Source organism: Haliotis cracherodii, unplaced genomic scaffold, assembly GCF_022045235.1.
Source record: "Haliotis cracherodii isolate W230 unplaced genomic scaffold, xgHalCrac1.p SCAF_17, whole genome shotgun sequence".
Taxonomy (NCBI): Eukaryota; Metazoa; Mollusca; class Gastropoda; order Lepetellida; family Haliotidae; genus Haliotis; species Haliotis cracherodii.
The window spans coordinates 23,147,012-23,160,806 of record NW_027266272.1 but is presented as its reverse complement, the minus strand read 5'-3'; the positions used below and the strand labels follow the sequence as shown (position 1 = coordinate 23,160,806).

General features: G+C 44.9%; 2 protein-coding genes across 2 annotated transcripts; both read right to left on the bottom strand.

The window, feature by feature from the left end:
* Positions 1-3,654: 3,654 nt before the first annotated feature.
* LOC139464697 (sialidase-like) lies at positions 3,655-9,967 on the bottom strand. The gene is made up of 2 exons (XM_071246213.1): positions 8,684-9,967; positions 3,655-4,632 (listed from the first exon to the last, which is right to left on the bottom strand). Exons 1-2 carry the CDS (start codon positions 9,965-9,967, stop codon positions 3,655-3,657), a joined length of 2,262 nt encoding a protein of 753 aa, XP_071102314.1.
* Positions 9,968-13,078: 3,111 nt separating this feature from the next.
* On the bottom strand, positions 13,079-13,585 carry LOC139464696 (uncharacterized). The gene has a single exon (XM_071246212.1). It carries the CDS (start codon positions 13,583-13,585, stop codon positions 13,079-13,081), a length of 507 nt encoding a protein of 168 aa, XP_071102313.1.
* Between the last annotated feature and the right edge of the window lie 210 nt (positions 13,586-13,795).

The window sequence follows — 13,795 nt, the reverse complement described above, 5'->3', positions numbered from 1 at the left end:
AAGCTGTTAGATGAAATATCTGTGTACGAAATTATCTACAAACAAACTACTCAAATAAAGAAATTAAGTTACATTATTGTTCAAGCAAAGGAAAATCCCAGTATGATCTTGATGGTAATGAATAACATTAAATGTGCACAGAAATTGTAATATTTGAGAATAAAAGCTGGAGACATGTGTACTTTCCACTATTTATTTGTGAACTGTTTAACTAGGCGTAATGATTACCAGTACCAATGGAACCTGTCTTGACTAGGAGTACCATAGTTTTATGTTTATGACAATAGACAGATGGGAACATAATACATTTTAACAACAGCTTAGCTTTTCACCAAATATGTCTTTGATAAACTACAGCCCTTGAAAGTGTGTGTTTCAAACATAGTTTCCTATGGTTTTCTTGACAAAATCAGAGGCCACTTTCAGGACAAACTGTTTGGGTGTCTGGATCTCAAACATGGCATTGGTATCTAGTAGAATTTCATGACATAGTGATTTTCCATATCAACTAGAAAACCTGCCAATGGTGTAATTTATAATAAAGTTGTCTATAACCTCATACTGTGTCCTCAGTTGATTAATTGCCACACCAGGACTACTGTTACATTTCTATTTATCATCCTGTTAAAAAGAGAATACACATGGACGTGTATGCCACTGTACTAAATTAATTCAAAATAATGAACATATTCTTTATTATTATGCCATTCACACCCGACATTTTTACAAGCACATACATAGTTAAAAAACACTAGATTGGAATGAATCAATTATTAGATTTATTTATGATTAATTTCATTTTGTACTGAGAAAACCAATGCCCAATAGATGGCTTTTCATGAGAATAAAATCCAAAGGCCAAATGTCAGAACCAATGACAGACGCCATCATTAAATACCATTACGGAACAAAAGTGTTTAATTTTTCTAGTTATTATACTGGGCACTAACTCCTCTAAACCCGCCACTTTACAATGGGAGAAAACGGGGCATAATCGGCGACAATTGCGTAGTCAGATTTTCTAAAATAAAGATGCTAACGGTATTTCATTGACGTGGTCGTTTAATTCCACGTATTATGTATACAATTTCGTGATAACAGTGAGCTGACACGAAATATAAACGCACATAACACTGTTGAAAATGAGGTATGTGTCATTGTTTACATTTCACCCATATGACGACCACTTTCGAGCCTCGAAACAGTTTAAATAATGTTTTCCTTCACTAAAAGTAAGAATGGAAAAAATAAACCACCCGTTCTAGGCTTTTTCTAACGTATATACATGTGGTGTCCGCCATGTTTGTTCGTCTAGTGGAGGTGGCCATTGTGCAGTCATTGCCTGGGTCAGTGTAGCCAGTGGGAACCAAGCTGATGCAATTTGGTACTCTCATTGAAAAGTTATATCCACTTCCGGTTTAATGACATCATTTCCGGTTTGGGAAAACATGTCAATTGACGACCACTTTAAAACAGAAACTACTATGCCTTTCACAAGATTAATGAAAAAATTAAATGCACTTAAATGTCATTACTTCCGGTTTGGGAAAACACATGTCTAAGGCATTTGAACAGAACGTCCTATGCCTGCACTTCCGTTTGGATGCTATCACTTCCGGTTTGAGGATATACAGACCATAAGCAGTGCTACTCTAAAACAGAATGTCCCATGCCTCTATAGCTAAACTAACAATGAAACCCTTAGATTTTCATAAGAAATCTCTGCCCCCCCCCCCCCCCCCCCCCCCCCCCCAAAAAAAAAAAATAAAAATCGAGTTCATTTGATTGTCGAGTTCTTATGATTCTTGAAATGATTTGGTCGTTTTTATTTACATCCACTTCCAGTTTCATAATTTTGCTCCCGAGTTTAAAAAACGCATATGCAATACAAGAAATATTTATGACAGAGAGTACCAACCTCTAGATAAGATTAATGCACTTCCGGTTGCACTGATCTTGATCCTCAATTTTAGCCATAACATCCTTCACTGTTCTGAGTTGAAAACATGTGTTCTTGCACTTACAAACATCTCGGAAAAACACAGAGGGTTTGTTCAGTATACAAAGAAGCATCACAATACCTCAGGAATGACAATTCCATTGACTTTGAACTTCAATTACGGTCGCTCAAAGCCTGGCCATTTCAATGCCCTCCCAAAGGATGACATGTGCCAATCACAGTGAACACTTGAGTTATCACGAACATTATACATTTTTTGAGTGCATGACCTAGAAAGTGAATTTGAACGTCAATATCGGTGACATATATTTCAAGAACATTTCAAAGGGCAATCCAGCATATAAATCAAATACGATGTCCTTTGGTAGCATGTGTTTTTCATTAAAAATAGGCCACAGTGACCTACCACTGATGCCACAAGATTATTATCACTTGTCATACTTAGGTATTCAAACATAATAATCACTATATGCATACAACTTTAAACAAATCGGCAGAAAAGGACATTTTAGTGAAATGTGACATTGATTTTCATCAGACTATAATCCTAAGGATGACCTTGATCACTGTCATGAGTGGGCAATGTTCCAAAACGTAGCCATACATGATAGGATTTCCATGAGACGTCCACACTCCGCGTGGTTTCAAAAAGGAAGGTGGCGGGACGGCGTCACCGGTGTAGTAGGCTCAAACGACTCCCCCTACTTTTGACTCTATGGGTTGTCATTTGAACCTGGGGAGTCACTTGAGCCTCCTCCACCGACAAAACTCGAAAACAAAACACCCAAACATTCCCATTCAAACATACACTCAAGAGCGTGGCGTGTCTTGACCACACAGCCAGTGGGACAGAAGATGTTCTTGCCGTATTGTATACTTATATAAGCAAGAGAGACTTTGGTAAATATAAAATGAAAATGTTTCAAATCAAAATACGCTTAAATGCCAAATACATTTATTTTTGTAATTCTATTTTTATGTCATGAGTCATATCACATTTATGGTTTCGGGTGCTTCAGTACATAAACTGCCGGGCAAAAGAAAGTATACACCCATGTTTGATGGTGACTAAAAATAAAACAAACGTCATATAGCTGGAATATTGTTGAGTGCGGCGTTATACAATAAACAAACAAACTCACATCAGGTGACTCGCACACGACGTCTCAAGGGAAAATAGGGGTCGCAATTTCACAGTGAAGCAGGTATTGTTAGTGTACACTTTCGACATGTCCGGCAGTTTATATCAATGGTGTATATTTCAGTGTATACGCTACAGCTATGTATAAGTGAGTGAGAATGGTTTAACGTCGCTTTGTGTTTCAGTTCGGTGTGGCCGCATAGTGTGAGAGAGAAGCAAGAAAAACCCCACTAAATTCATCAACGAAGTGTGAAACACGAAAACAACAAACATCTTAAAAATAATCAATAAAATGTGAAACAATTAACGGTGAATAATCAAGTATGACACTTTGCTATTAGTCAATTCCTTTTAGCAAAAATAATATCAGCATGACACGCAGAAAAATAAGTATATCTAAGTCCAAGCCTTGAGCTTCAGGTGTACATGTTGTGTGGGTGGAGTCGTGGGCTTCAGGTGTACAGGTTGTGAGGGAGGAGTCTCGAGCTCCAGGTGAACATGTTGTGTTGGTGGAGGCTTGAGCTTCAGGTGTATACTTTGTGAGGGAGTAGTATCAAGCTTCAGGTGTACATGTTGTGTTGGTGGAGGCTTGAGCTTCAGGTGAACATGTTACGTGGGAGGAGTCTCGAGCTTCAGGTGTACATGTTGTGTGGGAGTTGTGGAGAGCTTCAGGTGTACATGTTGTGTTTGTGGAGGCTTGAGCTTCAGGTGTACATGTTGTGTTGGTGGAGGCTTGAGCTTCAGGTGTACAAGTTGTGTGGGAGGAGGCTTGAGCTTCAGGTGTACAGGTTGTGTGGGAGTTGTGGAGAGCTTCAGGTGTACATGTTGTGTTGGTGGAGGCTTGAGATTCAGGTGTACAGGTTGTGAAGGAGGAGTCTCGAGCTTCAGGTGTACATGTTGTGTGGGAGTTGTGGAGAGCTTCAGGTGTACATGTTGTGGTTGTGGAGGCTTGAGCTGCAGGTGTACAGGTTGTGTGGGAGTTGTGGAGAGCTTCAGGTGTACAAGTTGTGTTGGGAGGAGGATTGAGCTTCAGGTGTATGGGTTGTGTTGGTGGAGGCTTGACCTTCAGGTGTACATGTTGTGTGGGAGGAGTGGACAGCTTCAGGTGTACATGGTGTGTGGGAGGAGCTGACAGCTTCAGGTGTACATTTTGTTTGGATAGAGGCTTGAGCTTCAGGTGTACATGTTGTGTTTGTGGAGGCTTGAGCTTCAGTTGTACAGGTTGTGTTGATGGAGGCTTCAGTTTCAGGTGTACAGATTGTGTGGGGATAGTATCGAGCTTCAGGTGAACATGTTGTGTTGGTGGAGGCTTGAGCTTCAGGTGTACAGATTGTGTGGGGGTAGTATCGAGCTTCAGGTGTACAGGTTGTGAAGGAGGAGTCTCGAGCTTCAGGTGAACATGTTGTGAGGGTAGAGGCTTGAGTTTCAGGTGTACACGTTGCGTGGGAGTAGTATCGAGCTTCAGGTTAACATGTTGTATTGGTGGAGGCTTGAGCTTCAGGTGTACAGGTTGTGAAGGAGGAGTCTGGAGCTTCAGGTGTACATGTTGTGTTGGTAGGCTTGAGCTTCAGGTGTACAGGTTGTGTGGGAGAAGTATCGAGCATCAGGTGTAGACGTTGGCTGGAGTGTAAGGTGTTGTGTGGAAGGGAGAAGGGTGGAGTTTCAGGTATTGTGTGGAAGGCTTAAGGCAGGAGTTTCAGGTGTGTTGGAGGCTGGGGGCTGGGGTACCAGGTGTTGAGTGGAAGGAAGCAGACTGGAGTTTCAAGGGTTGTGTGGGAGCCTGTAGTTTCAGGTGTTGTGTTGGAGGCTGGAGGTAGCATTTTTAGGTATTGAGTGTGAGGTTTGAGACTGGAGTTTCAAGGGTTGTGTGGGGGGTTGAGGATTTTGTGACAGAAACCTGATAATCGATCATTGGGTTGGAACGAAGTGGATCACACTTTCTGGGACTGCCAATTTTCACGAGTCTGGTCCCCCTTTAAATATGATTAAACAGAATGTGTGTACAATCATGTGTGAAAGCTTCGTTTACTTCCCTGTCAGCATCAGCAGAAAGAGTCTATCCAGAATACTGGCCCCATGCAGTTGGAGACAGCTTGTTGGAGTGTAGCGCTGTTCATAGCCATTTAGGTGGCGACATGTAAGAGAACAACAGATACAGGAAAATGTTCAGATGCAGCATACACATATGAAACGATGATATGAGTGTAATATTCTTTGACGCAACATCAAACCCCATTTCACCTCCGTATCATAAACATCACTTTAGGAATAACACATATGCATAAAGGCCCGCATAATACAATTCTTATTCCTGATATAGGATATTTACGATACAAAAACACACTCATCTAATAATCTCTATTTAATCAGACAATATGACTGAGAAGATAACAAGGTATCCGTAATCCACCTGGAATCTCTGATTTATCAGGCAATCTATTATGTTTATTTAAAATTTCAAACAAGATAAATCTGGACACAGGATGTATTTATTTCAGCACTAACCGAAGGCTTAAATGTTTTCTGGAATCTAAACAAGTGGATTTTCTTGGATGCCACTAAGATTTGGTGGTAAAGCGCAAATCCAAAACCAAAAAAAACTCCTTGTATGTCAGGATGTAAAATCCCAGTTTATTATAAGGTTATATCTAAGGTTTTTATAGCCATGGGACAGAGAGATAATGTTAATGTCAGATAATCATCATCAAAGATTTGAATAAAACTTGGTATTGGGAGGGTCGTCACTTTTCTTCAATAAATATACACAGCAATAGTCTAGTTTAGTGGGAGCTACATGCATACTGATGGTTGAGAGGGTGTCTTTTTATCAATAAATATATATAGTAATAGTCTTGTGTAGGGGCAGTTACGTGCATATTGATGGCAGAGAGGGAAGTGACTTTTTATCAATGAATATATATAGCAATAGTTTAGTGTAGGGACAGTTACGTGCATATTGATGGCAGAGAGGGAAGTGACTTTTTATCAATGAATATATATAGCAATAGTCTAGTGTAGGGGCAGTTACGTGCATATTGATGGCAGAGAGGGAAGTGACTTTTCATCAATAAATATGCATAGCAATAGTCTAGTGTAGGGGAGGTTTGTGCATATTGATGGCAGAGAGGGAAGTGACTTTTCATCAATAAATATGCATAGCAATAGTCTAGTGTAGTGGCAGTTACGTACATATTGATGGTGGAGGGGGAAGTAACTTTTCATCAATAAATATATATGCTAATAGTCTAGTGTAGGGGTTGTTACGTGCATATTGATGGTTGAGAGGAAAGTGTCTTTTCTGCAATAAATATGTGTGGCAATAGTTTAGTCTAGGGACAGTTTTGTGCATATTGATGGAGGGGCAGTTACGTGCATATTGATGGAGGGACGGTACTGCACATTGATGGAGGGGCAGTTACATGCATATTGATGGTTGAGAGGGAAGTGACTTTTCTTCAATAAATATGTGTGGCAATAGTTTAGTCTAGGGACAGTTTTGTGCATATTGATGGCAGAGAGGGAAGTGTCTTTTCTTCAAGAAATATGTATAGCAATAGTTTAGTCTAGGGACTGTTTTGTGCATATTAATGGCAGAGAGGGAAGTGTCTTTTCTTCAATAAATATGTGTAGCAAAAGTTTAGTCTAGGGACAGTTTTGTGCATATTGATTGTAGAGAGGGAAGTGACTTTTATAAAAAGAAATGCATAGCAGTAGTCTAGTGTAGGGGCAGTGCGTGCATATTGATGAAGGCGTAGTACGTGCATATTGATGGAGGGACGGTACTGCATATTGATGGAGGGGCAGTACGTGCATATTGATTGAGGGGTAGTACGTGTATATTGATGGAGGGGCAGTTTTGGTATATTGATGGAGGGGCAGTACGTGCATATTGATGGTGGAGAAGGAAGTGACTTTTCATCAATAAATATACATAGTAATAGTCTAATCTAGGGGCAGTGCGTGCATATTGATGGAGGGGTAGTACGTGCATATTGATGGAGGGGTAGTACGTGTATATTGATGGAGGGGCAGTTACGTGCATATTGATAGAGGGGCAGTACTGCATATTGATGGTGGAGAGGGAAGTGACTTTTCATCAATAAATATACATAGTAATAGTCTAGTCTAGGGGCAGTGCGTGCATATTGATGGAGGGGTAGTACGTGCATATTGATGGAGGGGCAGTTACGTGCATATTGATGGAGGGGTAGTACGTACATATTGATGGAGGGGCAGTTACGTACATATTGATGGAGGGGCAGTACGTACATATTGATGGAGGGGCAGTTACGTGCATATTGATGGAGGGGTAGTTACGTGCATATTGATGGAGGGGTAGTACGTGCATTTGGATGGAGGGGCAGTTACGTACATATTGATGGAGGGGTAGTACGTGCATTTGGATGGAGGGGCAGTTACGTACATATTGATGGAGGGGCAGTTACGTGCATATTGATGGAGGGGCAGTTACGTGCATATTTATGGAGAGGTAGTACGTACATATTGATGGAGGGGCAGTTACGTGCAAATTGATGGAGGGGTAGTTACGTGCATATTGATGGAGGAGCAGTTACGTACATATTGATGGAGGGGTAGTTACGTACATATTGATGGAGGGGTAGTTACGTGCATATTGATGGAGGGGTAGTACGTGCATTTGGATGGAGGGGCAGTTACGTACATATTGATGGAGGGGTAGTACGTGCATTTGGATGGAGGGGCAGTTACGTACATATTGATGGAGGGGCAGTTATGTGCATATTGATGGAGGGGCAGTTACGTGCATATTTATGGAGGGGTAGTACGTACATATTGATGGAGGGGCAGTTACGTGCAAATTGATGGAGGGGTAGTTACGTGCATATTGATGGAGGGGCAGTTACGTACATATTGATGGAGGGGTAGTTACGTGCATATTGATGGAGGGGCAGTTACGTACATATTGATGGAGGGGCAGTTACGTACATATTGATGGAGGGGCAGTACGTACATATTGATGGAGGGGCAGTTACGTGCATATTGATGGAGGGGTAGTTACGTACATATTGATGGAGGGGCAGTTACGTACCTATTGATGGAGGGGTAGTTACGTGCATATTGATGGAGGGGTAGTTACGTACATATTGATGGAGGGGCAGTTACGTACATATTGATGGAGGGGCAGTTACGTGCATATTGATAGAGGGGCAGTTACGTGCATATTGATGGAGGGGCAGTTACGTACATATTGATGGAGGGGCAGTTACGTGTATATTGATGGAGGAGCAGTTACGTACATATTGATGGAGGGGCAGTTACGTACATATTGATGGAGGGGTAGTTACGTACATATTGATGGAGGGGCAGTTACGTGCATATTGATGGAGGGGCAGTTACGTACATATTGATGGAGGGGTAGTTACGTGCATATTGATGGTAGAAACTAATAGGAAGGACATAACAGTAGGTTGGAGAAGAAAGTAAAATGCAGAAGTAATTTGCAGTTAGAAACAGGATAACCCTACCTGCCCATTTCGCACTACATAACATCATTTGTCTATTTCATGTAATTTGGATCTGCATCCTGACATTTGATTACTTACCGGTCTATTACTGACGTCATCACTTGTATTGGAACTGACGTCATCCTTTGCACCGTTTGGTCTCGCCGTGTCGCCATGGTACAAAGAACAGGTGCTGGTGAAGCCATGGTTAACTCTTCCAATATTCCCCTTCATCTCGGTTGCCTCATTCATCTGTATCGGAGTAGATCTGGCAGCCTCTCCATGGCCTTTGTCATCAAGCCTGTGGTTGATCTTTGTTGCAGTCTGGTCTTTCCCCTGTGGCAATTTGCCTCGATCGCCAGAGGGCCCCGATGAAGATCCCGATGCTAGGTGTTGACAGAAGATTTGGGAGGCAACTCGACGGTAGGATTTGAAGGCCAACAGAAACAGGGGTAGCTTGAAGACAAGGTACGCATAGTTCAGGAAATTAAGGCTGTTTTCAATAATGACGAGAAGAATGCCATTGTCACTTTTATAATTAATGTTGATGAAGTCAAAAACGAACAGGGGACAAAATGTTACAATGTAGGTGATATATACGACAAAGATGCCCTTTGCTTGACGGACATACCGCTTGTTAGCGGAGGCGGATGTGATGGAAACGTTCTCTTTCTTGCGCATGTGGAGGCATATGCGTGTGAAGGCGATAATCATCATTGCAAGTGGCAGAATGATGTTACAGCACAAATCGACAAACCAGGTATTCTGTTTAGTAACATTCCACATTATGATAGAATTACCTTCCTGAATTAAGAAGTTGTCTGCTGTTAATGCTAAAATGCTACATCCAGTGACCACGAGCCAGGATACTACTATGATGATAGTGATTACTTTTGGATTGTTGTTGACTTTGTAGAGAATAGGATTGCAGATGGCTATGTGGAGGGCGAAGAGTGTCATGGCAAATGACAGTCCAGACACACAAGAAAAGACGCTAATGGCGACCCCTTGTAGAAGGATGGCCGTCTGCGGGGGATCTCTCTGAGGGTTGGTGTAAATGTTCCCATAGAAAACAAGCCATGATAGTCCCATTCCTGCGTCGGCAACAGCCTGATTCACGAGGAGGCGTCCTGAAGCTTCCATTTTTGTCGTGGCCTTGTAGATCAGCAACATCAAGACAGCGTTACCAAGTACGTTCAGAACATCACAGCATGTGAAAGTGATCTCTATGATGTGCTGAATGCTATCAAACAAATGATTAGTTTGGTTAGCGTCATGACCTTCGCATCCAGATGACATGTTAGTAGCGTTGCATTCAGTGGCTATTTCCTGAGGAGGTAAAATGTCAGAGATGTTAAAACTCACGGCTGATGTGTTGTCCATGTTGGTGTGCTGTCCACTCTTCGGTGAAGTGGCGTCAACATACGCCTGTACATGGCAGCAGGTGCAGCTGACCAATGACAGACCCTGCCTTGTGTAATCAATAACTGACCAACGATAGGCTAGAGTAATGTGACCACGGAAGTCCCGATAGATTTAAACATTTCTTAGCAACCATAAGGATAATTCATTTTAGTCATACCTCTTTGCAATACCACAAAATTTAAGGTGCATGAATGGAATATTTAGCAATATACTACTTGCTATCGTGTGTCTCGTTTTCAACTAAAAGAAATTAGTTTTAAATCCAATATATTCATTCAGCCAGCTCCACCATACCCGACACCCTGGTGGTGTCGGGTGTTTGGTATGGTAGTGTCGTTTATGGTGGTGTCGGGTGTGATGGTGTTTGTGTCGGGTATGCTGGTGTCGGGTGTGGTGGTGTCAGGGTGTGGTTGTGTCAGGGAAAGGTGGTGTCTTGGTGTGGTGGTGGTGGTGACGGGGTGTGGTGGTGTCGGATGTGGTGGAGTCGGGTATGGTGGTGTCGGGATGTGGTGGTGTTTGTGTCGGGTATGGTGGTGTCGGGGTGTGGTGGTGTTTGTGTCGGGTATGGTGGTGTCGGGTGAGGTGGTGTCGGGTGTGGTGGTGTCGGGTATGGTGGTGTTGGGTGTGATGGTGTCGGATGTGGTGGTGTTTGTGTCGGGTATGGTTGTGTCGGGTGTGGTGGTGTGAGGGTGTGGTTGTGTCAGGGAAAGGTGGTGTCTTGGTGTGGTGGTGTTGGTGTCGGGGTGTGGTGGTGTTGGTCTTGGTGTCGGGTGTGGTGGTGTCAGGGTGTGTTGGTGTCGGGGTGTGGTGGTGTTGGTCTTGGTGTCGGGTGTGTTGGTGTCGGGGTGTGGTTGTGTTGGTTTTGGTGTCGGGTGTGGTGGTGTCGAGGTGTGGTGGTTTTGGTTGCTGTGGTGTTGGCCGGTTTGTGTCAGGTATGGTGGTGTTTGTGTCAGGTATGGTCGTGTCGGGTGTGGCGGTGATGGGTGTGATGGTGTGGGGTGTGGTGGTGTTGGGATGTTAAAGTGTCAGGTTTGGTGATATCAGGATCTGTAGGTGTCGGGTCGTATTGGTGTTGGTGCGTGTTGGTGTTGGTGTGTGGTGGTGTTGGTGTGCGATGGTGTTGGTGCGTGGTGGTGTTGGTGTGTGGTGGTGTTGGTGTGTGTTGGTGTTGGTGTGTGGCAGTGTTGGTGTGTGGTGGTGTTGGTGTGTGGTGGTGTTGGTGTGTGGTGGTGTTGGTGTGTGGTGGTGTTGGTGTGTGGCGGTGTTGGTGTGTGGTGGTGTTGGTGTGTGGCTGTGTTGGTGTGTAGTGGTGTTGGTGTGTGACTGTGTTGGTGTGTGGCTGTGTTGGTGTGTGGCGGTGTTGGTGTGTGGCGGTGTTGGTGTGTGGTGGTCTTGGTGTGCGATGGTGTTGGTAAGTGGTGGTGTTGGGGTGTAGTGGTGTTGGTGTGTGGTGGTGTTGGTGTGTGGTGGTGTTGGTGTGTGGTGGTGTTGGTGTGTGTTGGTGTTGGTGTGTGTTGGTGTTGGTGTGTGACTGTGTTGGTGTGTAGCGGTGTTGGTGTGTGACTGTGTTGGTGTGTGGCTGTGTTGGTGTGTGGCGGTGTTGGTGTGTGGCGGTGTTGGTGTGTGACTGTGTTGGTGTGTGGCTGTGTTGGTGTGTGGTGGTGTTGGTGTGTGACTGTGTTGGTGTGTGGCTGTGTTGGTGTGTGGCGGTGTTGGTGTGTGGCTGTGTTGGTGTGTGGTGGTGTTGGTGTGTGACTGTGTTGGTGTGTGGCTGTGTTGGTGTGTGACTGTGTTGGTGTGTGGCTGTGTTGGTGTGTGGTGGTGTTGGTGTGTGACTGTGTTGGTGTGTGGCTGTGTTGGTGTGTAGTGGTGTTGGTGTGTGTTGGTGTTGGTATGTGGTGGTGTTGGTGTGTGGTGGTATTTGGTTTGGTGGTGTTGGTGTGTGTTGGTGTTGGTGTGTGGTGGTGTTGGTGTGTGGTGGTGTTTGGTTTGGTGGTGTGTGGCGGTGTTGGTGTGTAGTGGTGTTGGTGTGTGTTGGTGTTGGTGTGTGGTGGTGTTGGTGTGTGGTGGTGTTTGGTTTGGTGGTGTTGGTGTGTGATGGTGTTGGTGTGTGATGGTGTTGGTGTGTGATGGTGTTGGTGTGTGGCGGTGTTGGTGTGTGGCGGTGTTGGTGTGTAGTGGTGTTGGTGTGTGTTGGTGTTGGTGTGTAGTGGTGTTGGTGTGTAGTGGTGTTGGTGTGTGGTGGTGTTGGTGTGTGGTGGTGTTTGGTTTGGTGGTGTTGGTGTGTGGTAGTGTTGGTGTGTGGTGGTGAGGGGTTTGGTGTTGTTGGGTTTAGTGTTGTTGGGATGTGGTGGTGTTGGGTTTGGCGGTGTTTGTTTGTGGTGGTGTTGTGGTGTAGTGTTGGTGTTGGTGTGTGGTGATGCTGTCGTGTGATGGTGTTGTGTGGTGGTGTGTGGTGTTTTTAGGGTGTGGTTATGTTGAAGTTTGGTGGTGTCGGAGTGTGATGGCGTAGGGTGTGATGCTGTGGGAGGGTATTGTCGGTTTGTAGTGTTCTTTGAATGCGGTGGTTCTGGAGTGTGATGATGTCGGGTGTGATGGTGTTGAGGTGTTGTGTCGGGTGTGGTGGTACGATTGTGTTGGGGTATGGTGGTTTTTGAGTGTGGTGGTGTTGTGGTGTGTTTTTGGAGTGTTTTGGTGTCATGTGTGGTGGTTTTTGAGTGTGATAGTCTAAAGTGTGGTGGTGTTGAGGTGTGGTGGTGTGGTGGTGGTGGTGTGGTGGTGTCGGGTGTGGTGGTGTTGAGGTGTGGTGGATGTCAGATGTGATTGTGGTTTTGTGATGGGGCAGTTTTTGGTAAAGTGATGTTAAGGTGGGGTTGTATCGGGGTGTGGTAGTGTTTGGGTGCCGTGGGGATGGGATGTGTTGGTTTAGGGGTGTGGTGGTGTCTGGGTGCCGTGGGGATGGGGTTTGATGGTTTAGGGGAGTTGTGGTGTTTGGGTGCCATGGTGATGGGGTTTGATGGTTTAGGGGCGTGGTGGTGTTGAGGTGCTGTGGGGATGGGATATGATGTTTTAGGGTCGGTGGTGTTTGGGTGCCATGCTGATGGGGTTTGATGGTTTAGGGGTGTGGTGGTGTATGGGTGCTGTGTTGATGCGTTGTGATAGTTTAGGGGTGTGGTGGTGTTTGGGTGCCGTGGGGATGGGGTGTGATGGTTTAGTGGTGTGATGGTGTTTGGGTGGTGTGGGGATGGGATGTGATGGTTTAGGGGTGTGGTGGTGTTGGGGTGCCGTGTTGATGGGTTGTGATGGTTTAGGGGTGTGGTGGTGTTTAGGTGCCGTAGGGATGGGGTGTGATGGTTTAGGGGTATGGTGGTGTTTGGGTGCTGTGGGGATGGGGTGTGATGGTTTAGGGGTGTGGTAGTGTTTGGGTGCCGTGGGGATGGGATGTGATGGTTTAGGGGTGTGGTGGTGTTTGGGTGCCGTGGGGATGGGTGTGGTGGTTTCAGGTGTGTGGTGGTGTTTGGGTGCCATGGTGATGGGGTTTGATGGTTTAGGGGAGTTGTGGTGTTTGGGTGCCATGGTGATGGGGTTTGATGGTTTAGGGACGTGGTGGTGTTGAGGTGCTGTGGGGATGGGATATGATGCTTTAGGGTCGGTGGTGTTTGGGTGCCATGCTGATGGGGTTTGATGGTTTAGGGGTGTGGTGGTGTATGGGTGCTGTGTTGATGCGTTGTGATAGTTTAGGGGTGTGGTGGTGTTTGGGTGCCGTGGGGATGGGGTGTGATGGTT